The 24,323-nt window shown below is 32.7% G+C and overlaps 3 protein-coding genes and 2 non-coding genes across 5 annotated transcripts; all 5 read right to left on the reverse strand.

Moving 5' to 3' along the window:
- Positions 1-3,746: 3,746 nt before the first annotated feature.
- On the reverse strand, positions 3,747-5,150 carry LOC127092495 (peptidyl-prolyl cis-trans isomerase A1). The gene is made up of 3 exons (XM_051031375.1): positions 4,901-5,150; positions 4,273-4,818; positions 3,747-4,189 (listed from the first exon to the last, which is right to left on the reverse strand). The coding sequence occupies exons 1-3, from the start codon at positions 4,949-4,951 to the stop codon at positions 4,037-4,039; spliced, it is 750 nt and encodes a 249-aa protein (XP_050887332.1). The 5' UTR covers positions 4,952-5,150; the 3' UTR covers positions 3,747-4,036.
- Positions 5,151-9,704: 4,554 nt separating this feature from the next.
- LOC127092493 (uncharacterized) lies at positions 9,705-14,373 on the reverse strand. The gene is made up of 7 exons (XM_051031373.1): positions 13,508-14,373; positions 13,291-13,434; positions 13,016-13,172; positions 12,607-12,779; positions 10,956-11,011; positions 10,569-10,671; positions 9,705-10,449 (listed from the first exon to the last, which is right to left on the reverse strand). Exons 1-7 carry the CDS (start codon positions 14,204-14,206, stop codon positions 10,360-10,362), a joined length of 1,422 nt encoding a protein of 473 aa, XP_050887330.1. The 5' UTR covers positions 14,207-14,373; the 3' UTR covers positions 9,705-10,359.
- A 5,154-nt stretch (positions 14,374-19,527) lies between these two features.
- LOC127092494 (delta(3,5)-Delta(2,4)-dienoyl-CoA isomerase, peroxisomal) lies at positions 19,528-20,865 on the reverse strand. Its single transcript, XM_051031374.1, has 2 exons — positions 20,101-20,865; positions 19,528-20,029 (listed from the first exon to the last, which is right to left on the reverse strand). Exons 1-2 carry the CDS (start codon positions 20,717-20,719, stop codon positions 19,839-19,841), a joined length of 810 nt encoding a protein of 269 aa, XP_050887331.1. The 5' UTR covers positions 20,720-20,865; the 3' UTR covers positions 19,528-19,838.
- TRNAQ-UUG (transfer RNA glutamine (anticodon UUG)) lies at positions 20,826-20,897 on the reverse strand. Its single transcript has one exon. It is a non-coding gene; the product is annotated as a tRNA-Gln (tRNA).
- A 1,960-nt stretch (positions 20,898-22,857) lies between these two features.
- Positions 22,858-22,938, reverse strand: TRNAL-AAG (transfer RNA leucine (anticodon AAG)). The gene has a single exon. It is a non-coding gene; the product is annotated as a tRNA-Leu (tRNA).
- Positions 22,939-24,323: the final 1,385 nt, after the last annotated feature.

Below are 24,323 nucleotides of genomic sequence, written 5' to 3' on the forward strand. Positions count from 1 at the left end.
GTTAAAGTATTTGGTCATTTTCGTTAGTTTGTGTTGAAAAAATGTTAAAAAATACCAGGATAGACTATTTACATATGACGTGGACTTTTAATATTTCTAGAAAATGATTAAAAATTGTCATGTTGTAATTTGTTGATATTAAATAAGTAGGGCATGAAGCTCAAAGGTTAGAGCAAACAAATACATCTCTCTGAATAAGGAAAACTACATTGAAAAAGATAACATCATTATGTTCCACATTCCAACGTTTTTCTGATTACGACTAAGGTATGATTTCTCACTTATAACCTATTAAAAATGTGAACTTTTTTATTAGACATCTTCCTTAGTACTTCTGCTATCTTATGTAGGTTGAACAAGTAATGGAGAAGATGTTTAAATGTGTTGTTCATCATTCTAGTGAGTTTGCTAATTTCAAAAAGTTAGGGTTAAAAGATTTAGGTTATCCAACTGTAGATAAACTTTGGTATTACGATGAAATGAATGCTTGTGATATTGTGTTGTTAAATGATGAAAAAAGAACTAAGAGTATGTAAATAATTGCAGTAATGACTGGGAAATGTCATTTATATGTTACTCATACTGTTTCACAGCCTGACATTATTGATGAACCAATTCTTTCATTAGGATTAGATGATGAAGTTGTTGTGGATGTGAGAGCTGAGTTTGGAGTTAATGAAACTGATGTGTGAACTATTGTGGTGCAAACCATGGAATCAAGTGCAGTCGTTGAAAAGGGAAAACCATGGAATCAAGTCCAATCGTTGTCACAAGGAAGATCACAACAAAGCCACCTGTAAACTGCCACAATCAGTGGTACCTCCAGCTTAGGTAGCAGAAGGAGCCTCAACTCAAAAACCACAAGTAACAGTTTCAAGTCAGCCACTGCAACCAACAGTTTCAAGTCAGGGTGGGAAGTCTGTTTCAAGTCAACTTTGATGTTTGTTGTGATGTTTGTTGTGATGTTTGTTATGTCTTATAATGGCTTTTTGTAATGTTATTTTAGTGCCTTATAATGGCTTATTGACAATGACTTGTAATGCCTTTTTGTAATGTTATTTTAGTGTCTTATAATGGCTTATTGACAAAGGCTTATAATGGTTTTTTGTAATGTTATTTTAGTGCCTTATGATGACTTGTAATGTCTTTTTGTAATGTTATTTTAGTGTCTTATAATGACTTGTAATATCTTTTTTTGATGTTATTTTAGTGCCTTAAAATGGTCTATTGACAAAGGCTTATATGGTTTTTTGTAATGTTATTTTAGTGCCTTATAATGACTTATTGACAATGGCTTGTAATACCTTTTTGTAATATTATTGATATTTCTTATAATGGCTTAATGACAATGGCTTATAATGCCTTTTTTATCACTTTTTGAAATATTATAGATATAAGTTATAATATGTTATATTTTGTTCTAGCTTTTATACCAGTTATGTATCAGTGTTAAAACAGATAAATAATTCTACAAACACAACACTTTGTTAAAACAAACACTAACATTCTTCATTAAATAAATAGAAGATTACATTCATATTGCGAAAACAAAATATTAAATTACCTAATCCTAATTGAAATACTTTGTTACAAACACAAGGTTCACCCCTAAGTTCAACATCCAATCACAATTGACATTTTCAACCATCATGTAGTGTGGATAACCTCATTATTCAATTTGTTATTTTTTTTTTGTCTTTCAAGCTTCAAATCCCTTTCATCAACAAATTCATCCCCTAACCACTTGAAAAAATTACACCCCTTGTCCATGTGATTTATGTAATTTCGACAACCCAAAAATTTTCTCTCATAGTTGACATTGTTCACATCAGCAACAGTACGAAGAACACTATCATCTTGGCAGAAACACTCAATTATCTTATTTCTACGAAACACAGATCAAAATGTACCAAAGCCTGTGATTGAGACACTACTTGCATTCTTAGACATTGAAGCACTAACGGAAGATGAAGGAATACAAATGCACAATGGATGATGGAAGATGGATGTATGAACATACAAATACACGATGGAATATGGAAGATGGATGTATGAACAGTGAAAAATGAAGGAGGAAGATGAAGATTGGGAAAATACGAACCCTAAATGGTTTATAACACAACAGTTGAGTCATAACTTGAATTCACAGGTTTGTTATGACTGATAAATAATTTAGAATCCAAGTCCCACATATTAGGTAGTAAGATAAAGTTAAAGAGCACATTAACTTGTTCTTCCTGAAACAGCTCTGCCAGTGATGAATCCATCAAATTAAAGAACTGATTCTATATGTGCAGTTGAAGCAATTAATTACCTTCATTTTGTGCTTGAGAATAGTTTGGGATGAAAATCTATATAAGAGCGATGACGTTCAGTTACAAAGCATTGTTTGTTAACATCCAAATATACCTATTCCATCATGTGCAGCCGGACACTTCCAGGGGTTGTAATGCATTCAAAGAATTTAAGATTTTCTTAAAATACTTTCATAACTATCATCTTGTAATTTACATTTCAAACCCATCAGTAAATCAACCATAAATACATCATAGCACTGTAGAGTAGAATAGTTCCAAAACAAAAATCCATCTGTATACTGTTTTGGTGGTTTACTTCATCTTACCTTTTTTTATTTGTTTTCTATATCTCTGTAAAATCATTCAAGTAACTGAAAAAAAATGTCACCATTATTTTTCTAAATATAGATATGTTGACATTTTGTAACTCATTACTCACCCTATTTTAACCATGTTGTTGTCTTGGTCTTGAGAAAGTCGTGCTACTATTTTAGAAACTACTTTGTGTAACTTATAAAAAAACATAAATAAAATCAATAATTCATTTTTAATTAATTATATATAGTAGTAGTATAACTGGTTAATAAATTATGATCAATTAAATTTTAGTTAACAAACAAACAAGCATGTGTATAGATTTTGTAAGAAAATCATTAATAATGAGATTATCAATAATAAAACTTCATTAATATAAATATTTATAATTTATTTTTTGTAATTTAAAAATAAAGTAAAGATGGGTACAATCAATTCTTATCAATATCCTTTTTACAAGTCTTCATTGTTTTTGAGTATATCCAATATTTTTTTAAAATTTTTTTATGAGTTAACGATAAACTCAAGAAATTTCTGTGATTAGATTCTTCAGTGGTGAATGAAATGACTATATTCGTTCACGAATCCTAAACTAAGAAAGAAAGAAAAAAACTCGTAAAATACAAAACCATGCTCATTTGTAATATTAAAACCAAAGAGATGAAGGTGTAGCTGATGGGGAGATAGAGAACATAACACAAGCTTCAAAGACTGCAGCAGAGGGTGATCTTAGAGCAAATACAAAATAACTGTTACTGAATTGCCACAGTTCTGATTTTGCACGTACATGGAAGATTGTATTATAAGATTCTAGGGCCGAAGCAAATCTCCCCTTGTTCTGTCGTTATGAGTTGTGAACCGTGTCAATTTCTTCTTATTTATAAGTTGATATGCCACATCAAATTCTATACTAATCCATATCATTTTTAAGCTTAAATGATACTTTACAAACATAATTTACTTCTAAAACATTCATCTATTTTTCTTGAATATCTTTCTATCCAAAACAGAACTCTGAATCTTTAATATGTACACACCGATTTTCATTAACATAGCTTTACCAACGGAGAGATATGTGAAGTTCTAAGTTTTTTCTTTGACATAAAATGAAACAGGTGCAAACAAGATACGAGATAGATGAATCTAGAACATCACATTCAAAAAACAAAGTCATAGAATTGGTAACAGAATGTCTTAGACAAGTCAATGACAATAATATTAACTTTCAGCCAGCAGTTTGTAGAAACATTCCATAATGAATCTGCAGTTTGGGTTATTTTAAGGATACCCTATTCAGAATCTGGCACAAATAGGATGATACCAACTCCAACTATATTTCTACTAGAGTTTGTAGGCACTGAACTCATTTATAATTATGATCGTCAAGAGGCGAGTTTCATCATGAGCAGGCAAAACTAAACATGTCAAGCAATTGGAAGCTCACCGCATTCATTGATAACCACCTGCTTTCGTGGACGATCGCCGCGGTCTGTCTCTAGCGATTCAATCAACCTAACAATGTCCATGCCTTCCAAAACTTGGCCAAATACAACATGTTTCTGATCAAGCCACTGTGTCTGCCAATGCCAATTAAGTTTATTATATCAGAACCAAACATGAGATATGATATGAATCGAAAGTAAAAGATGTTGTGGAGTACCTTGACGGTGCATATGAAAAACTGACTCCCATTGGTGTTGGGACCTGCATTTGCCATGCTAACAGTTCCGGGTCCAGTATGAGAGAGTTTAAAATTCTCATCTTTGAAAGTGCGACCATATATACTCTTGCCGCCCGTTCCATTTCCTTTGTCGAAATCTCCCCCTTGAATCATGAAATCTTTGATGACGCGATGGAAGTTGGAATTCTTGTAGCCAAAGCCCTTCTCGCCGGTGCAAAGGGCGCGGAAGTTCTCGGTAGTTTGGGGGACATCGTCGCCGAAGAGTCCGATGACGATCTTTCCGACAGGTTGTCCAACTGGATTTCCAATACCGATTTCAAAGTATACTTTGTGAGTCACTTTTGATTGTACGATTACTTCCTCTGAGTCAGAATTAGCGATGGCCGCCCTGACTTTGAGTCTGGCAGCAGGAAGAATACTGCTAGTGGTACGTAATTTGAATCCGAGACATGGGTGAGTGGGGATATTTCTAGGGTTAGGGTTGAAGGCTGTGACTGTTAAGGCTCTAGTATCTGCAACATTTGACTAACCAGCCACCCAAAACAGAAAGAATCAAATAAATTGAAGGAAAGCAAAGGAAAGTAAAAGAAGAAGAACAAGTAATTACCAGTGAGAATAGTGGCGGTGATATAACATTGAAAGCAGCTGCGGCAGCCATCGGGAGCAGAGGAAGGAACGGCGGCGGTCGTGTTAGAGTAGAACACACAAAGGGTGGTTATGGATATGATAGGACCAATCTATCTTAGTTTCGGTTATTAAACTCAAACCCTGTCTATGTCCCTTTTTCCATCCTATGGATTCACGTCTAAATTTACTATTATGTCCTCGAATAACCCGCAAAATCTATATCTAACACAAAAGTACTTGTTTTGTACTATGTTTTAAAATTTTAAGTGACAAAAAAATAATAAATATGTTTTGGTATTGAAATATTTTTGGATTTTAGTCCATCAAGATTTTGATAATTACAAATATGAGTTTCAATATATGGTATAAGGGAGAAACCGAATGTCTTATAAATATTTTGATAATAAATAGATCACATTAAATATGTTCAATGCCTTAAAGATTTGTAGTCATATCAAATAAGGTGGTTTTAATGTGATTAATTTGAAGTTTGGAACATTGTGACTCTATTGAAGTGTCTTTGGAATTTATGCAGGGGGATTGATAATGTCTGGGTTAAGTGGATTCATGTCTACTACCTCAAAGGCAAGGATGTGATGACTACTGATATCAATAGTAGTTGTTGATTGAAAATAACACTAGAGTTTGTTGGAGTCATATGTTGAGATACAACTATGTGCGCCCTAGAGTTGTGCAGAGAAGACATGCCACAAAAGATAAATTACTTAGGTTTGGGGTGATTCAAAACAACAGTTGCAGTCTCTGTTGTAATGCTGATGAATTAATAAATCATCTTTTGTTTGAGTGTATGATCATTTTTGGGATTTGGGATGGCATCCTCAATTGGATGGATGTGCATCACAATCCAAAAGACTAGATGGAGAAAATCAAGTGGATATCGAGATACACCAAAAGAAAAAGTTAAAAAGCTTCCATCATGAAGATTGCCATTTCAGAGACCATTTATGAAATATAGTAATTTAGGAATGATATTTGTTTCGATAGGAATATAGATAACACAAATATAGTTAGCAAAATTATAGACAATATTGTTTATAAGGGTTGGATGCGCGGCCTAAGCTTAAAGGTTATATTGCTAATATGATGTTGTAGCTTAGTGTATTTTGGGTGTCCTTTGGTTTTTTTGAATTTTATATATTCATTTGATTTGATTAAAAAAACAATTCCTTATGGATCATGATCACTTAAAGAAGAAATAGGATCACTTAATATGAGAAAAAAATTATGAATGAACAATCAGGGATGTGTAAAAAAATTGGTTATTCTTAACCAAATCCATAATCAAACCATTCCATATTTAAAAATCCCGCCTAGTTAATATCATAAAAATTGATAAACCGGTTTATCATTTTACTGAACCAGTTTAAAATCGGGTTCACTGCTCCAAAGCACAAGTACAAGAACTCGCAATTGCAATCTTCTAATTATAAACTGTAAATCGCTTTTAGAATCTAAAATTACAAACTCAAATCGCCTTCACACACTCTCATATTACAAATCACAAATTGTTTTCTCAAACTCTCAAATTGCAAATCGCAAATATAAATCATTGATCTCCTTCCTACAAAATCAATGTTTATTTCAACAAATTATTCTCTAGATCTAAATCAAATATGAGTTAAAAATATCAATTTTGAGCAAATCCTTGGATAAAACTTCATAATGAAGAGGTTGTTTTCAGTTCTAGGAAGAATAGGAACAATATTTGCATTAGAAGAAATAAAAATCTATAACCTCTAAATTTCCAAACAATTACCTAACAGTTCTGTAGAGTTAAATTCGAGAATCGAGTAACATTGTGAACTGCCGAAGAATTCATGAACAAACGTCTCTTAGCGTTACACAAGTTAGTCTTAAACACATTGAACTTGTGATGGAAACTTCTCTGAACCGCAACATCTTATTTTTGTTCCTTTTCTGTGTTGATTTTAATGTTGGCATTGTTGGGTGTTTCTATGTGAAAGTTTTTGTAAAATATGGTAACCGGATCCGATTTAGACCCAGACAGGTTTTGCAAAAATAACTGTTTTTATTGAAATGAATTTTAAATCTAAACTAAACCATAAATTTGGTTCAATTTGGTTTGGTTTATAAACCATCCACACCCCTATGTGTTGATGTACGCCCTAGAGGCCAATACTTTTGGTACTTGTATCGAATTATTTATTAATAATAAAAGGTTTTTTCTTTATTATGTCTGTTTAATAAAGTCCCTAGGATAGCTAGTCCATTTAATGTATCAAGTGTGACTTAATCATGAGATCACATTAAACATAAGGACATTATTCTTAAAGTATTCGTAGTCGAGCTTTGTTGTGAAGTGGGATAACATTAAAGCATTAAGACTATTATGTATATAGACTGATGATCACATCTCATGGATCATGGATAAGGAGTTATCAAGTTTTAAACATAGGTATGAATATTATGAGTAATATTTATACTAGATTGACCCGCTATGAGAATACTATATAAAATATTATGCAAAGTGTCATAAGTTATTCTCATGGTGATAGTGGTGTATATCACCCTTCGACCTGAAACCACTATGGACTCTAGATGTAGAGTCGAGTGCTTTATTGCTGATCAAACATTGTTCGTAATTGGATGACCATAAAGACAGTTGATGGATACTCCACGAAGCATGCTGAAGGACATAAGTGACCCAGATGGAATTTGCTCATCCTGCGTAACAGGATAAATGTCTAAGGGTCCAATATTGAACGAGACAAGGATGATACGGTCTATGTCTTGTGTTAAATATATACATAAAGGCAAAAAGGATAATTATACACACAAGTATTATCACAAAAGGATTTGTCAGATCACATGACATTTTCGTGTCTTGGGTAGCAGTGGTGTTACTAGATATCAGTCACTATTTATTATGTTAAATACGTGATTTAATATAATTGTCATTGCCGTGAAAACCTACAAGGTCACACACAAAAGGACAAATTGATGAGAGATAAAGTAAATAAGGAACACTGTAAGGTACGGTGCACTTAAGTGAATTGTAGAACATCGTAAGGTACGGTGAACTTAAGTAGAATACGAAATATGGTAAGGTACCACACGCTTAAGTGATTTTGATATATCATAAGATATGAGTCACATACACTTAAGTGGGCTTTTTAGCTTACATCCCACACAAGTGGTTCTACAAATAGAACCCTTGTGAAGAACCATTTGTTCAGATGAAATTTATTTCTCTCTCTCTCTCACTCAAAACCTTCATTTGTAGCAGCTAACACTGAGACTAAAGGAATTTGTTCGTGTGGACTGAGTAGAGGCGTTGTCACCATTCAGCGTTTGTGACCGCTCCTTAGATTTGCATCAAAGGTTTCAATCTCCACAAGAGGTAACGATTATATCATTGATCATGCTCATTCGTAAGGATCACTAAATGAGTAATTTCCGCTACGTTTTGGATCGCTATTCTCCTTCACTATGAATAAATGAGCCGTGCACTCTATGTAGTAATCACACAACCTATAAAAATTCAAAAATATTCATTATATTATATTGAAATTCGGATGCATCTATTTTACAATAAATCACTTCATTAAAGAGGAACTCTTATTTTTGCAACAAAAAAAAAATCAATATTCATATATACTCTATTAAAATTTGGAATTTAATACCATAGTGAATCCATTGAACAATATTGTTTGAATGTAATTTTTGCTATATGTTTCGTTTTTAACTTCCTGAAACTCCATTCATCCTTTCTTTCATAGATATTTTTGGATTTCAAATTTTAAGGAGGTTAAAAGCTTCTGCAAATTAAAAAGGAAAACCTCTATTTAATATCTTGAATTTGAAATACTAACAATTTTTTAACTTTAATTTTGAGTGTATCTAAGATTGTGTGTGGTTGTGCTGTGTTGAGACGCTATTTATTGTGGATTTTGGTAAATAAGAACAAGTTTGATTTCACTTAAGGGATTAAACTCGAAAAGATCTCAAGATATATTGTGCAAAAATTATGAGTTTGAAACATGTTGACATTTAAAGTCGAAAATAAAAGATTTGAAAATGAATTTCAGAAAAACAATAAATGACTTGAAAGTAAAGAAATTAATTCATAAAATGAAATACAAATACATACATTCTCATAACACTCTTTTCTCACTAACACTTGGATACTTCGAGTTTTGATTTGACGTGTTTTAAGGAGAGTTTATTATGTAATTGGTGTGTATGAATTTCTAAATCCAAATTCTAAAATATTTTGAAAATTTTGTCAGATGTAAGAGTAAAACATGATGATATGAGATGTAATCAATGATCCTCCTATAAACTCACTCATAAGGAGAATTTGTAATACGAGTTATCTTAGGTTTTTTATTTGAAACAATTCTCCCTCACATAAAATATTCTTATTTGAGAATTAATTAGAGTGTGTCACTTACCAGCTCTCTTGCCACTCATTTCTTGAAAAACTTATATTCACATGCTATTTTAACTAATTTGTTAACCTCATGATTAAGTTCTTTGGAATGTGATTTAATGTCAAGTTTTCAAATTTCTTCAACAATTTCTTTTCTATAAGACAATATTTAGCTACAATATAAGTTGTTCATTTGTATTTTAGATAAATGTTAAATTAAAAATTGTGAATCCCCTAATTTTAATTAACATGGATGTCAATAATGATTGTAATTTAGAGATTAAAGTTTCATATTTTCCTTTATATTCAAATATTTATACTTCAATTCGAACGCATCTGGTGAAAATTCCATTTGAGGAAATAATCAAAATTCTCACTCCAAACACTTCTCTTTGGTATTCAGATCCATCAAAATACAACTCCAACACTTCTCTTGGTGTTCAGATCCACCAAAATACAAATAATGTGACGTAACCTATAAAATTCATTATGGTAGATCATCTACCTAAGATAACTTATCTTTTGACAACTTCCAATAGATCATATTATAATGAAAACTCAGACAATAGCAATGTCTACTAATCAATCCATGTTTTAAGATAGATTTCCAACACACACTCTATTAAGATAATAAATGGCTCCTTCCACATTGTGCTAATAAGCTTTCTATGATGTTGAAATATACAGCTTCAGAGGTCTAAGAGCCATTTCAAACAATAGAACGGGTGGATTTGTCAAGTACTGTTTAATCTAATCAAAAGTGTTTTTGGTGTCAAACATCCCATATGAATTCTTCTCCAATTTTTAATTTGTTCAAGGGTGAGATGACTCATGTTTTACCAGACAGATTCAACATAAATCTTTTAATTTGATCAAGGGTGAGAAGGCTCCAACATCCAATGGTCCTGTCGACCTCGAGTCGAGCTGCCTTATGCTCATCAGCTCAAGCATCATAAAACAACAGCTGACGCCTCCGGTACAAGTTTGTTGCTTATATTATTACATATATTCCTTATCATAGACAATCAAATGAAGTTCATTCTAGTTGGTAATTGTATGCCTGCCCTTTTCAGAAGTTCAGCGGAAGCCTGTTTGGCTTTCAAAATAACTTCTTCCTGTCATGGACAATCAAATTTAAAGTCACAATGAACACAGTCGAAAAGACGCTGCCTAGGTGGTAGCAGGGAACATAAAACAAGTTTGGAAGCCTCTCCTAAGTAATTCAATGAAATACCTCATCAACATTGATAATCTTTTTGTCTTTCATTATCCACAGACCATTGCACATAACAGAAACCACGTTTTCTGTTCGCATGCAATAAACCATGTTGGAGATGCTGCATATTAATTAAACAGTAAATATATAAGGTTTAAACAAATTTGGAATGACATGATGATGACAAAGAAGTTGTATTCAGCATGTCAAGATTGCAAGAGGATATAGAACTTATGTCACATAGTCACACAATTGCTTTATATAATGCTTGGGGAAGCCAAACCGTTATAGAATTTCAAAATCACCCTAGAAGAATATTCAATAGTCATCTAATTCAAAAATAGGTCATCAAAAATAAGTTATTAAAAAAGATTATTTATTTCACAAGAAGGATTGGGTTCTTACCAGTCATGAACAGGAACCATAGTCCAAGTGGAAGGATTGACAACAACAATGTCAGCCTAATAAAGGACAAGTACAGACACTGTCAGCTTCTGTTGGTAGAAAAAATGCTGAATATTATAATAAAATCATGTACATGGTTCTTTTACAACATTATATACAAAAGCAATCTGATGCGAAAGTCACTCTCAGTATAATAGGATAGTGAATAGGGTATGAGAGAGAACTAAAATAGGGTAAGGCCTCCTTATATATAAAGTGAACGAGCTTATGTAACCATCATGGGGCTTATGTCTTGGGCCATATGAGAAGTGAGGCCATGTATTCAAACTTCTTACCACTCGGTCAGTCAGCCGGAACTTTTTTGCCATGTATTCTCCTTACCTAGTGAAAGATTGGCGGTTATCCATTCATTTGGTCGGCCCAACATCCTAATGCACTAGCTCCAGACTCGGTCGATTAGCAGATTTACTACATCGGGGTAGAGCAAATATACTGAGACGGTAAAAGACGCACGCGCACACACACACAATATGTAGAACTTGACATGACATGAGAAATCATAACAATCAAGTTTGGATAAAAACTTAAACGATTACAAATGTTTTTGGATCATAACATGAGAAATCACATTTGCTACACCACATTTAAGTTTGGCCCAACATTTTCTATGTACATGGTAAAGGCAGCACAACTAAAAGGGAGTGAATTAATAGCTTTTGATAGTTTCGCATGTAGGTTGTGATGGGAGTGTTAAATGCCATTTGACGAATAAATACTAAGAGATTACTACATAGGAAATTGATATATAGATGAAATTGAATTTCTCTTCAGGGCTGCACAAATTGCAAACATGCTGCAGAGTTCCGGGTACAGGTTGAAGCTTTTGCAACTCAGTTTGCAGTGCCAGGTTTTACACTAGTGTGTTTTCGTGTCTGCTTGTCACAAAAGCCAGTCATCTTGATGTGCATATATTTTGTGGAGCTACTCTCCTCTTTCCATTGTATACAGTAGTCAGGTTTTTTGCATGTTGCAGTGATGTGGAACGTAGTTCAAAAAAGTACACAAATCGGTATTAGAGTCTATCCGAGATAGTAGGGCCACCTGCTACCAGACCACTCGGGTCATGCTCTAGATGCCTAGTCATGAAGGGGGGAGGGGTGTTAAGATTCCCACATTAGATGAGATAAGGCATGAACACGAGTTTAAGCATTGAACTCTTCACTTTAAAAGTTGATTTTGTAGGGTTGAGTTAAGCCCAACCCAAATTCTAATAGCCAATTATCAAATTGAATGTAATAGGTTTTACACAATAGTGAAAGTTGAGTTTTCACCTTAGATCCATAAGATCTTGAAAACTTTCCCTATATACATTCATTGTTTGTCAAAGTTCAGAAAATTAATCATCTTAACAACCAACAGATATAAGTTTTTCATGTTTCACTAGTACTTTATTTATGCAAAATAAAACATAATGAAGATAAGAAAATAATTAACAACTCTGTTCCCCTCGCCAAAGTTGTCTGCATTGAATTTAAGAGAACCTAAAAGGTATTCTAGCAGTTAGTTCTTGCTAAACGAGAAGGAGAAAGCCATAATAACTATAATAACAACAATGAGAATAAAAACATATATAATTGGAACCAGTACCAACCTTTTTCCCAACCTCAAGAGAACCTAGTTCATCATCCCATTGTACTGACTTTGCACCATTCACTGTGACCATTTTAAGAATAGTTTCGGCAGACAGTGCTGTTGGATCTGTAGTTCCATTAGCAAACACTTCCCGTCCTTTGTTAATTAGAGAAGCTAGGTACATTTCATCAACTGCAAATATAATGTATTAATTAAAGTTCCCTCTCAGTAAACTGTACCTAGCATTTTCCATCCCATGCTTGAGACTCCCACTATATATGCATGTAGGTTGTTTCCATGGTATATTTTATAAGTGTCTTGAAAATGAGAAATTCTTCACATTAAAATCCCTATGTGTATGTATACATGACACTAAGGAAAAATATAAAAATAAACAAGAATTGTAAAAGTATAAAGTTGAGAAGAACCAATGCTCATGCGATTGTTTGATGGGGCCCCATCCGTTCCCAAGGAGACACAGATGCCAGCACCAAGCATCTCCCTTACTGGTGCAAATCCAAGCATTCTCATAGCAGCCGCTGGACAGTGAGACACTTTGACCCCTGCCTTTGAAAGAAGAGATATCTGAAAATTTTGCATTTTGAAAGGATTATTTCAATTAAAGTCTGGTGTTGGATCCACAAAGTCCATATCAGCAAATACTTGCAAACACCATTGATGAACTGAATGGGCAAAATTTTACCTCATTATCATCCACCCAAACTGAATGAGCTGCTAATAGATTATTTTGAAGGAAGTGTATCTTGTCCAAATATGTAACAGTTCCATGATTAACTTTGTGAACATCCACAACTAGTTGATTCTCATAAGGTATCTCTGCAACATGCTGACAATTATGCAAATTCTAGTAGTCAGTATGTTTTAAATATGAAATTGAAACGAGTTACAATGATACCTACCATATGTATTCCGGTGTTGAGTTGTGCAGCAGCATCTCTCGTTTGAAGAAGCAAGTTCTCCGTAGAGTTCATGATTTGTCTGATTCCAAACCAGATTCTAATGCGACCTTGAGCTGTATTATTGTACTTGTGATAACTATCCTTTTGAGACTGAATGCAATCCTGAGTAGTACGAGAAGCCCAAGAAGAAGGCAAACCGTGACCAGAATCCATAGTTGACTGAGTCAAACAAGCACGCAAACCAAGCAACTCAACAGCGCTGGCCATTCCAGAAACATGTTGACCACCGGCTTCCGCAAAACAGGTAACACCGGAGTGAATGAGTTCGATGCCGCAAAGTAAAGTAGAGAGATAAGAATCGTGTTGGGACATGGCGGATTCGTAAGGCCAAATGCGGTGGTGGAGCCATGTGACTAAGTCAACGTCATCGGCGATGCCTCTGGCAAGTTGTTGGGAGGTGTGAACGTGTGTGTTGATGAGTCCGGGGAGGATGACGTGGCCGGTGAGATCGATGAGGTGGTCGGCGAGATGAGAGAAGTCGGAGAGAATCTGTTGGGAATGTCCGATTGCTTTGATTCGATCGAGATGAATAACGATAGCTCCGTCTTTAAAAACTCGTAGATGATGGTCCATGGTTATGATAACACAACCGTACATTACAGTGATTGCGCAACCATTCTCCTCTTTCTCTTTCTCCATCCTCACTCCCTCCTCTTTCTCTCAAACTCTTTCTTTCTTTTTTTAAAAAAAAAAAAAAAGATGATTTAGGTACTAATAAGATGTAAAATATTTCACTTATGATTGTGAGTGTGCATTTATATGTTATCCACTCATTATCACAATTTGAAATAATAGAAGAAATTCTACTTTTACTTGAATGCAATGTTGTATGGTCAAATGTAGTGAAGTTGGACAATGAATAAGATTTTGTTCATAGACCCACTAAGGTAGATTTTGAGAATTTTTCAACTCTATTAATGAAGTCAATTGTGAGAGATAAATTATTCTTTTGGAAAAAGATACGGACAAAGATAATTGTGAGGGAAAGACCTATATTGTGGAAAAAGACGTAGAAAACTACAATTGGGAGACTATTATTTCATCCATTCTTTTCTAAATGTCATTTTTTTTTTTAAATTATTATTTTTTAATTGTGATTTATAAATTTCAAGATAATATTAATTACATTTTTTTCAAAAATACCTTTAAGTAATTATTACGGTGAAAGAGAAAAAGTAAAATAAATATAATAAATAATTAAGGGTATTATAGATAAAAGAAAAATTATTATTTGAAAAACAATAATAATTATTAATATTTTTGATATACGTAAAAAAAAATAAAAAAATAATAACACTTACTATATTGGAATAACACAATGATCGTAGGGTGGCCTTTTACATAGCAGAAGAGGGAGTAAATTGTAATCCTAATATAGAGGCATTGAATTGTAATTATGATATTGATCTGATTCTATAGTTTAAAGTTAAGATATGGGACAATAAATGATGCCAGTGAAGACAATATTTTGAAAGTATATTTTTAAGATCAGAGGGATGATTTTGATTTTGATGACAACTTTTTAACCGAAGAAGTTGTGATAGAGGATGAAATAGTTACAAGAAAGAAATGGAGGGAATGAATGGAAAGGGGTATCGAAAAGGAAACGGAAAAGGAAAAGGAAAAGGTAAAAAGAATGAAGAAAATGAAAGTTAAAGGGAAAGATAAGATTGGAAGACTATTAAAATATATTATTATTATTATTATTATTATTATTATTATTATTATTATTATTATTATTATTATTATTATTATTATTATTATTATAATAGTAGACATCTCTATTTATAAAATAGTCATGATTGTATAGCAAATACATATGGAAATTAACATTATATACAAACTAATATAAACAAAGTCGGTTCAAATGATGGTTCGAGGTGGGTACTAGTGTCTCTATTATTTAATTCATCTTCATACTTAGTAATCAAGGAAAACTCAAACTCAGACCCTAACTTAATAAAAATGGGTTTTCCTTGTCAATATCGAGACATGTTCAGGTGACTATTCTCATATATGAGTTTTGTTGTCATGCTTACTTGTAAGTATTTTATACGATTCTAACTATTAATATAATGAAACTTTAGTTTTGTAACTATTTTTATAGTGAATTATATTGTACGTTTAGACATTTGATGCTAAAATAATAGCGTTAATAGATTAAACCATTTTTTTTGGAAAAAATGCCACATCATATATTATTATATAAGAAATAAAAAGGAGAAAACAATTGGATAACTCACAACTCAGCCTAATTCAACCCACAATTTTTTTGTTTTTATCTTAATCTATCCAATAATTTTTGTGTGGTTATTTTACATCACCCAAATATGTGTATCCTATATGTTTTGTGATGTGTCATCATGAGGGGGAAACATTCACATTAGGTCAAACACTCACCTAAAGGTCAAAGACTCACTCAAACAAGTGAGAGAGACACAACATATTCACCCAAAATCTTAAGGTGATAGGTGTATGTGGCATCTCACTTATAAAGTGTTCAACCTCCACTTTTCTAAGCAATGTGAAACTTATAACTCATACTTATTTCTCAACAATATCCCCCTCAAGTGTGAGTCCATCCACTTGGTAGTGTAAACCCTAGAGGTCAATACTTTTGATACTTGTATCGAATTATTTATTAATAATAAAAGACACTTTTTTTTATTATGTTTGTTTAATAAAGTCTCTAGAATAACTAGTCTGTTTAATGTATTAAGTGTGACTTAATCATGAGATCTCATTAAACATAAGAACACTATTCTTAAAGTATCTATAGTCGAGTTTTGTTGTGAATTGGGATAACATTAAAGTATTAAGACTATTATATATATAGACTAATGATCACATCTCATGGATAATGGATAAGGAGTTATCAAGTCTTAAACATAGGTATGAATATCAGGAGTAATATTTATACTGGATTGACCCGCTATGAGAATACTATATAAAATGTTATGCAAAGTGTCATAAGTTATTCTCATGGTGATAATGGTGTATACCACACTTCGACATGAAACCACTATGAACCCTAGATGTAGAGTCGGGTGTGTGATTGCTGATCAAACGTTGTCCGTAACTGGATGACCATAAAAACAGTTGATGGATACTCCACGAAGCATGCTGAGGGACATGAGTGACCTGGATGGAATTTGCCCATCCTGCGTAACATGATAAATATCTACGGACCCAATATTGAACTGAACAATGATGACACAGTCTACGTCTTGTGTTCAATATAGGTATAAGGGCAAAAGGATAATTGTACACATAAGTATTATCACAAAAGGATTTGTCAGATCACATGATATTTTCGTGTTTTGGATAACAGTGATGTGTTGCTAGATACCGCTCACTATTTATTATGTTAAATATGTGATTTAATATAATTGTCAATGCCGCGAAAACCTACAAGGTCACACACAAAAAAGACGGATTGATGAAAGATAAAGTAAATAAGGAACACCGTAGGATACAGTGCACTTAAGTGAATTGTAGAACATCGTAAGGTACGGTGCACTTAAGTAGAATACGAAATATGGTAAGGTACCACGCACTTAAGTGATTTAGGTATATCATAAGATATGGGTCACATACACTTAAGTGAGCTTTTTAGCTTACAGCCCACACAAGTGGTTCTATAAATAGAACCTTTTGCAGAAGAATTTGTTCAGATGAAAATTTTGTTTCTCTCTCTCTCTCTCTCTCTCTCTCTCTCTCTCTCTCTCTCTCTCTCTCTCTCTCTCTCTCTCTCTCTCTCTCTCTCTCTCAAAGCCTTCATTCGTAGCAGTTAGCATTGAGATTGAAGGAATTTGTCCGTGTGGACTGAGTAGAGGCGTTTTCACCATTCAACGGGTGATCACTTCTTCGATCTACATCAAGGGTTTCAATCGCCACATGAGGTAACGATTTTATTACTGATCATGCCCATTCGTAAGGATGAAATTTTTAATTTCCGTTGTGTTTTGAATCACTATTCTCCTTCACCACTATACTTTTCCTCAAGTGGAAACTCTTTCATACATATACTTGTACCGATGTTTAGAGACATCTTATCTCGTCATGGACACTTCAACGGAACACGCCGCCTGACCACCATGTTAGGAAGACTTTCGACACAAGAAGTCGGTCCCTTACTTGAACCACGACTCTGATACCACTAATGGGTCATCATGAGGAGTGAGCCTTCACATTGGGTTTAACACTCACCTAAAGGTCAAAGATTCACCTAAACAAGTGAGAGAGACACCATATATTCACCTAAAATTTTAAGGTGATAGGTATATGGATCCTCTCACTTATAAAGTATTCAACCTCCACTTTTATAAGGAATGTGGAACTTAGAACTCACACTTATTTCTCAACACTTTGGTCATTATTTTTGTATATTTGCATAATAAGTCTTCCACAAACATTTTTCTTTGCAAATAATTGTCGTCCTCTTATTATCATTTTTCTTAAGCTTCAACTTCCTACCATAATGTATTTAATAAGCCCTCATCCCTCTTGAAATTCTCGTTTTGAAGCAAAATATGTCTCAACTTTCCATTCGTTATCTTCCATTTTTTAGACGGCTTAAATGTTTGAATATTGAGCTTGGAAGTATTGCTTTCATCTTCATTATCACATTGACTAAGTAGTTCATCATTGTAGTACCACTCATTGTCACTAAAACCTCTAATTTATACTCTTAATAATTTATACTTACATTAACATCTTATTTGACCGGTCTCTTGACTTATATATGCAATTTTTTGTTGTAAGAGTATATTCACTACTAAAACAATATTTAACCTGTTGATTTTATATGTTTGTTGATGGTGGAGGCAGATATTGTAGAGGCACTGATCTTCTTCTAGAGGCACGAACCTCTCTAACAATTTTTTTCTATGTTGATATCTTGTTTAACATCTATCAGTGAGTTGAAAATTAGAGACCTCTAATAACATGAAATCAAAATCCTATGTTTTTGGCACATCAATAGGTTCAGCATAGATGTACTAATTTAAGTGTTGTGTGATGCAATCTACATTCAAGTAATCAAAACCATTTCATCAATCAGTTGGCATGCACGCATGCATAATAACAATCACTTTACATTCCTCTCACAACTATTTCATCAACCAAGTAGATGTGCACTACAAATCAAATTCCTGTGCACTACAAATCAAATTCCTCTTAACCATTATAGTCAAAAATAAATTTATAATTGAAACCAAAGGAACCACATCATGATCTAACATAATTCTAAAACACTCAAAAAAAAACATTTGTAATTTTATTAGCTCTAACAAAACTATTCAAACCGATAATTAAAAACTTACAAATCTGATTCAAAGCCATACATTCCTAAACACTCCAACAATTACTCCACAAGTATAAGAAAGACTAGAATATATACCTATTAGTTTACCAAGGTTAGTCACCCCCACAATCTACTGTATTTTTTTTACTCAAACAAAATATTGACTTTAAGTGTCACGCCAGCTTCAGTTAGACGGTAGAGATCAAAACCGTGTACAATTTTTTTTATAAAAACCATTATTCGAAGGAGACTTTTAAAAATTAAAATTAAATGTTAAGTTATTTATAGGGACGGAAAATACTATTATAATAATTATTATTATATGAAAAAATAGATATCTGACCTAAATAAAGACTGCACCATTTTTAATTGTAAATGTTTATATAAAATAAAATATGTATGTATAAATTGATAAAATAATGACATAATTATTACTAAGTAAAAATTGGAAAAAGAAAAAACAATAATTTTGTAGCTAAAAAATTGAAAATTTCTCAAATCTTATTCTTAAAGTTGTATGATTTATTTTAGTTTCAACACTATCCAATATACATTATTTATTTATTTATAGGATCAATCACCCATCCAAAAATTTATCTGTCCTATCAGAAATAAAATGATTGAACAATTTACCGCAAGAAAGAACAATAGTTAATTTGGAAATAAAAAAATATAATAAATAATAGCAAAATAAGAAAATCGTATGCGTGAGTGGGGACAGGTGCCTCCAATACAATGTCCTTACCAGTAGTTGACCTAAATGATACGGAAATGATTTAGGAACAAGTTTGTAATTGCTACTATAATGCACAACTTAAAACAGGGTTTAGGAAGGGGGAAGTTAACTACATTTCTTCAGTTGTAGAAGCACTTCTGTGTAATGCATACAATAGCAACAGCTACCTTTATTTCCTGGCATAGCCAAATGTCTTATTTGTATCTCATCATCAAATACATATTGAACAATTAGAGCTTAGAATAAACTGGCCTTCTTTTCTGTTTCACTGCAGCAACTGCTTCAACTAAGTCACTGGATAACAATCTTGCAGAATTTAAAGTTGCAACAAAATCCAACCCTTGATCCACTGTCAAGTCCCTACTCTTAAGTAACACAGTCTTTGTTCCAACAACAGCAACTGGTGACTTGCTAGCAATTCCTGTGTATGCCACCCAATTAATATAATAACACTAATGAATGAAAAACAGAGAGTAAGAAAAAGAAACCAACCCTGAGCAAGTTCCCTAACACCCTCATCAAGCTCATGTTGCGAATGAAAAACGCCAGAAACCAGACCCAACTCTTTTGCCTCCAAACCGGAGAATCTTCTAGCAGTCAAAGCCAACTCCATCGCATTGCCGAAACCAACAATACTCGGTAGTCTTTGAAGTGATCCCAAATCAGCCGCCAAAGCCAAATCCACTTCTTTCACCGAGAAAAACGCATCCTCCGTGCAAACCCTTATGTCACACGCGGTTATGATGTCGATTCCACCACCGATGCAACCTCCGTGTATACTTGCAATCACAGGCTTACGGCATCGTTCCAGAGCAGTGATCGAATCTTGCATCGCCAAGATCTGTCGACGGAGACTCTCCCCGGACAATTCCCCGGCGGTAGAATTCAAAAGGGAAAGATCGATGCCGGAGCAGAAGTGTTTTCCGGCGCCGGACAAAACGATAACGTTGACATCAGGGTTGTGATCGAGTGCATACAGGGCTTTGGGGAATTCAGAGAAGAAATCATGCGTCAGAGCGTTGCGCTGTGAGGGGCGATTAAGGTTAAGATAAAACACACCGGATTTTGGGATTTTCTCAACAATTTCTAGGGTTTTGAATTTCTCTTCCATCGTCGGATTTAGGAATAACTTGAACGAAGTAAAAAGAGCAAAATAATAATAACATGTAGTAGATCTTCTCCGGTATTCAATAAAAGAAAATGAATTAAAAAAAAGAAGGTCCTACCGGGAGTCGAACCCAGGTCGCAGGATTCAAAGTCCTGAGTGCTAACCACTACACCATAGAACCGTTTTGTTTAATCATGTCTAAACTATTAAATTTGTATCCAAACTAATTCAATACATTGAAATAAATAATATTTTTGATTAACTACGTAAAATTATTTCGATGGTACCTAGCTTAGTCCATACGCAAAAAAGTTAAGTTTTTTTTTTCTAAGAGATTACTTTTTTTAATCATTTCTAAAATTTTAATAATCTTAAAAAATAAATAAATAATATATTTTTTAATCTTAAAAGAGCTAACTAACATGTTCCGTTTACATGCTAAGAAATTTAAAAATAAAAAAAGTTGATGTTAAAAAAGTAAATTTTACAAATTTGAAAAATTGAAAACTTATAAACAATGTTTTATATTTATTTCTTTAACATGTTCTTCTGGAACAAGTTAACACATCTCTTAAATATAATTTTTTTTAAGTTAAATAAATTTTGGTCTTTTAATCTTTTTAAATTTAAAAAAAAAAAAATCTTCTAATATCTTTCTTCCACAAACTGATGTGGTGTGTCATGTGGAAGTTTTTGGGTGATTCGACGCACATATGACAATGTCCACTTGACAAAGATGTCGACGTGGCATGCCACATGGCTAAGGTCAACACCATATTTGAATCCATAAAATTTTATAACTAATTATAATTAAAATCATAACTAATTTGTAGCAAGTTCAAAAACCAGAGAATGTATACAATCAAACTTGTCTTTCTCATGGATCACCCACCATTAATCAGGAAACCTAAGCTATAAACACCAGACCAAGTCAAAAGTAAAAACATTCTCTTTTGATAAAGAGGAAGCACGTACATGTGACAACAAATTTCATGTTGCATTTAAGAGAAAATATTTATTATGAACTTTGAGGAATTTCGATATCCCTCTTTTACTACGCATAAACATGGATCTAGTCAACCACCCCTACCATTTTGTTAGGTTTTGAATAGAATATTTTCAAGGTCATACTGTCACTCTAATAGTTGAAATAATATCTATTGCAAAATAATATCTTTTGTTACTGTTACTATTAATCCTTCATAAAGCAATTGGTGAGAAAATTAGTATGTTTTCTCTGATCAGGTTTTTGCAATGTATTTACTACATATTAGTTATGATTTTAGTTACCGATTAATTATGATTTTTTGGGGTTCATGAATAATGTTGACTTTAGTCACGTGGTATACCATGTAAGCATTTTGTCACGCTGGCACTGCCATATGTATGCCCAGTCACAAAATTTTCCACGTGACGCGCCACGTCAGCTTCTGTTAATGGACTTTGACAAGAGGGATCAAAAGTGTGGACATAAAATATTAGGAGGACCATTCTTTAAAGGAAAACATTTTAGGGACTAAAAGTGAAAATGACAATATTTATGAGGACCAAAAACTTAATTAACCCAATTTTTTATGTATGAAAGATATATGGCCGAACACCATAGATAGTGATTAAATTCCTAATTTTTTTTTGTAACATACGAATCGACATGTGAACATATTTGCTTTTCGTCCTTTAAAGTGAAAAGTTGATTGGAACTAACACTGTGGATATGTGTGTGATTGTATGTGTGTATGTGCACACATGTGCTTGTGTGTGTATGCGTGATTCTGTCTACGATAGATCAAACGAGTGTCTTAAGGTTGATGATATGTGAATCATTGATCATCTTTTAACATTACTATTAAATTAGATATTTATAATATTGGTCCTTCCGTGAAGAAAACTGAATCATTTGCCTATTATTTTGGTTGTATGTGGTCAAGCCTTGATGAAATAGTGATATTAGTAGATGATTCATCCCTTTAACATGTGAGACACAGCTAGCCGGTAAGTGAGACCTACGACTCTTTGGTTATGAGCGGTGAACTCTCATTAGTTGCTCAAAACGTGCTAGACACATAGCCCACACGTTTGATAATCATTGGGCTAAGGTTATGAAATAACGATATACAAAAAATAAAATAAAAAGTTATTCTTGTTGAGAGTGGGATTTGAACCCACGCCCTTTCGGACCAGAACCTTAATCTGGCGCCTTAGACCAACTCGGCCATCTCAACTTTGATGATGTTGAAATTAAAATTATGTATTATATATTCAATTAAATATTTGATAAAGCAAATATTTTTTTATACTTGTTAAAAAAATATTTCAAAATTTATTTTATTCTTTTGCATTATTTCTTAATTTATTCTTTGAAAATTTTATATCTTATTTTTCGTTATTCTTTTAATACATTAAGCAATAAGCAACATATTTTGAGACTTAAAATATAATTTAATTAAGTTATGTTTAATTTTATTTTTATTAATTTAAAATTAAAGAAAAATATCTTGATATTTTACTAATATCAAGCTTTTAAAATATATTCAACTTGCAATTTTTACAAAATATTTTTAATATAGATTCAAATTTACAAAGATTCAACTTACAACCTTTTACATCGAGTTTTTAAAGTAAGTACAACTTAAAATCTTTACACCTAACAAAAAATTAAACTATCATAGTTTACAATTAGATCACATGAAAAATATAGTTACAAAGATTACACCTCTTGTGTGGATAACACAAATTGATACTCAAGGATTACAATATTAGCTATAAAGTAGGAGCACTCAATAACCAATATTATAAGTGAATACAAATATTGGATGTAATTTAATTGAATTTGAATTGAGTTTGAATTTGAAATGAAATTAGTTTGAATTGTGATCTCAAATTGAGTTGATACGTGTGAATTTGGTTAGAATTGGATGATGTATGAATGTATGATCATGCATAGTTAGTTAGACAAAACAAGTGTGATCCAAATTTGTCATTTTGTGCAAAAAGCTTTGATTTTTGTTGACTTTGTGCTCATGATGTATGATGATGATTATCCAATGATGTAATGCATGGATTACTATGATGATGAATGAATTATAATGCACTCTTTTTGTTTTGTGTTGTATGCAAGTTAGAAACTTGATGGAAAAGTCAAATGAATGCATATGCACATAACCATTTTCATTAACATAAATAATTATTTATTTTGTAATAAAATGCATATGATCCAAATGTAAAAACAAACATGATATTTTAAATTTTAAAAAATTAAAATGAATAAATTAAAATATGAATAAAATGCAAAATATAAAAAAAATGTGACAAAATACAAATTGACTAGATGAATTAAAACAAGTGCCCGGATAAGATTAGGGCATGACAGATCTGAATCATCATCTTGAATTGCCTTCATTGATTATACTCTTAAAGAAATAATTTTGGTTTTTTTTTTCTTGATCTTCATCCTTTTCTAACCTTTCGAGTTTTATTTCATGTTCTAGGATTTTACCAAACAGTACTGCAGAAGATATTTTGGAGAAACTTTTCTTTTTCGATATTGCTGTCACTTTTGATTTCCACGCCCTTGTCAATTATCTTAGGAATTTGAGATTTAAGTCAT

Source organism: Lathyrus oleraceus, chromosome 6 (assembly GCF_024323335.1).
Source record: "Lathyrus oleraceus cultivar Zhongwan6 chromosome 6, CAAS_Psat_ZW6_1.0, whole genome shotgun sequence".
NCBI lineage: Eukaryota > Viridiplantae > Streptophyta > Magnoliopsida > Fabales > Fabaceae > Lathyrus > Lathyrus oleraceus.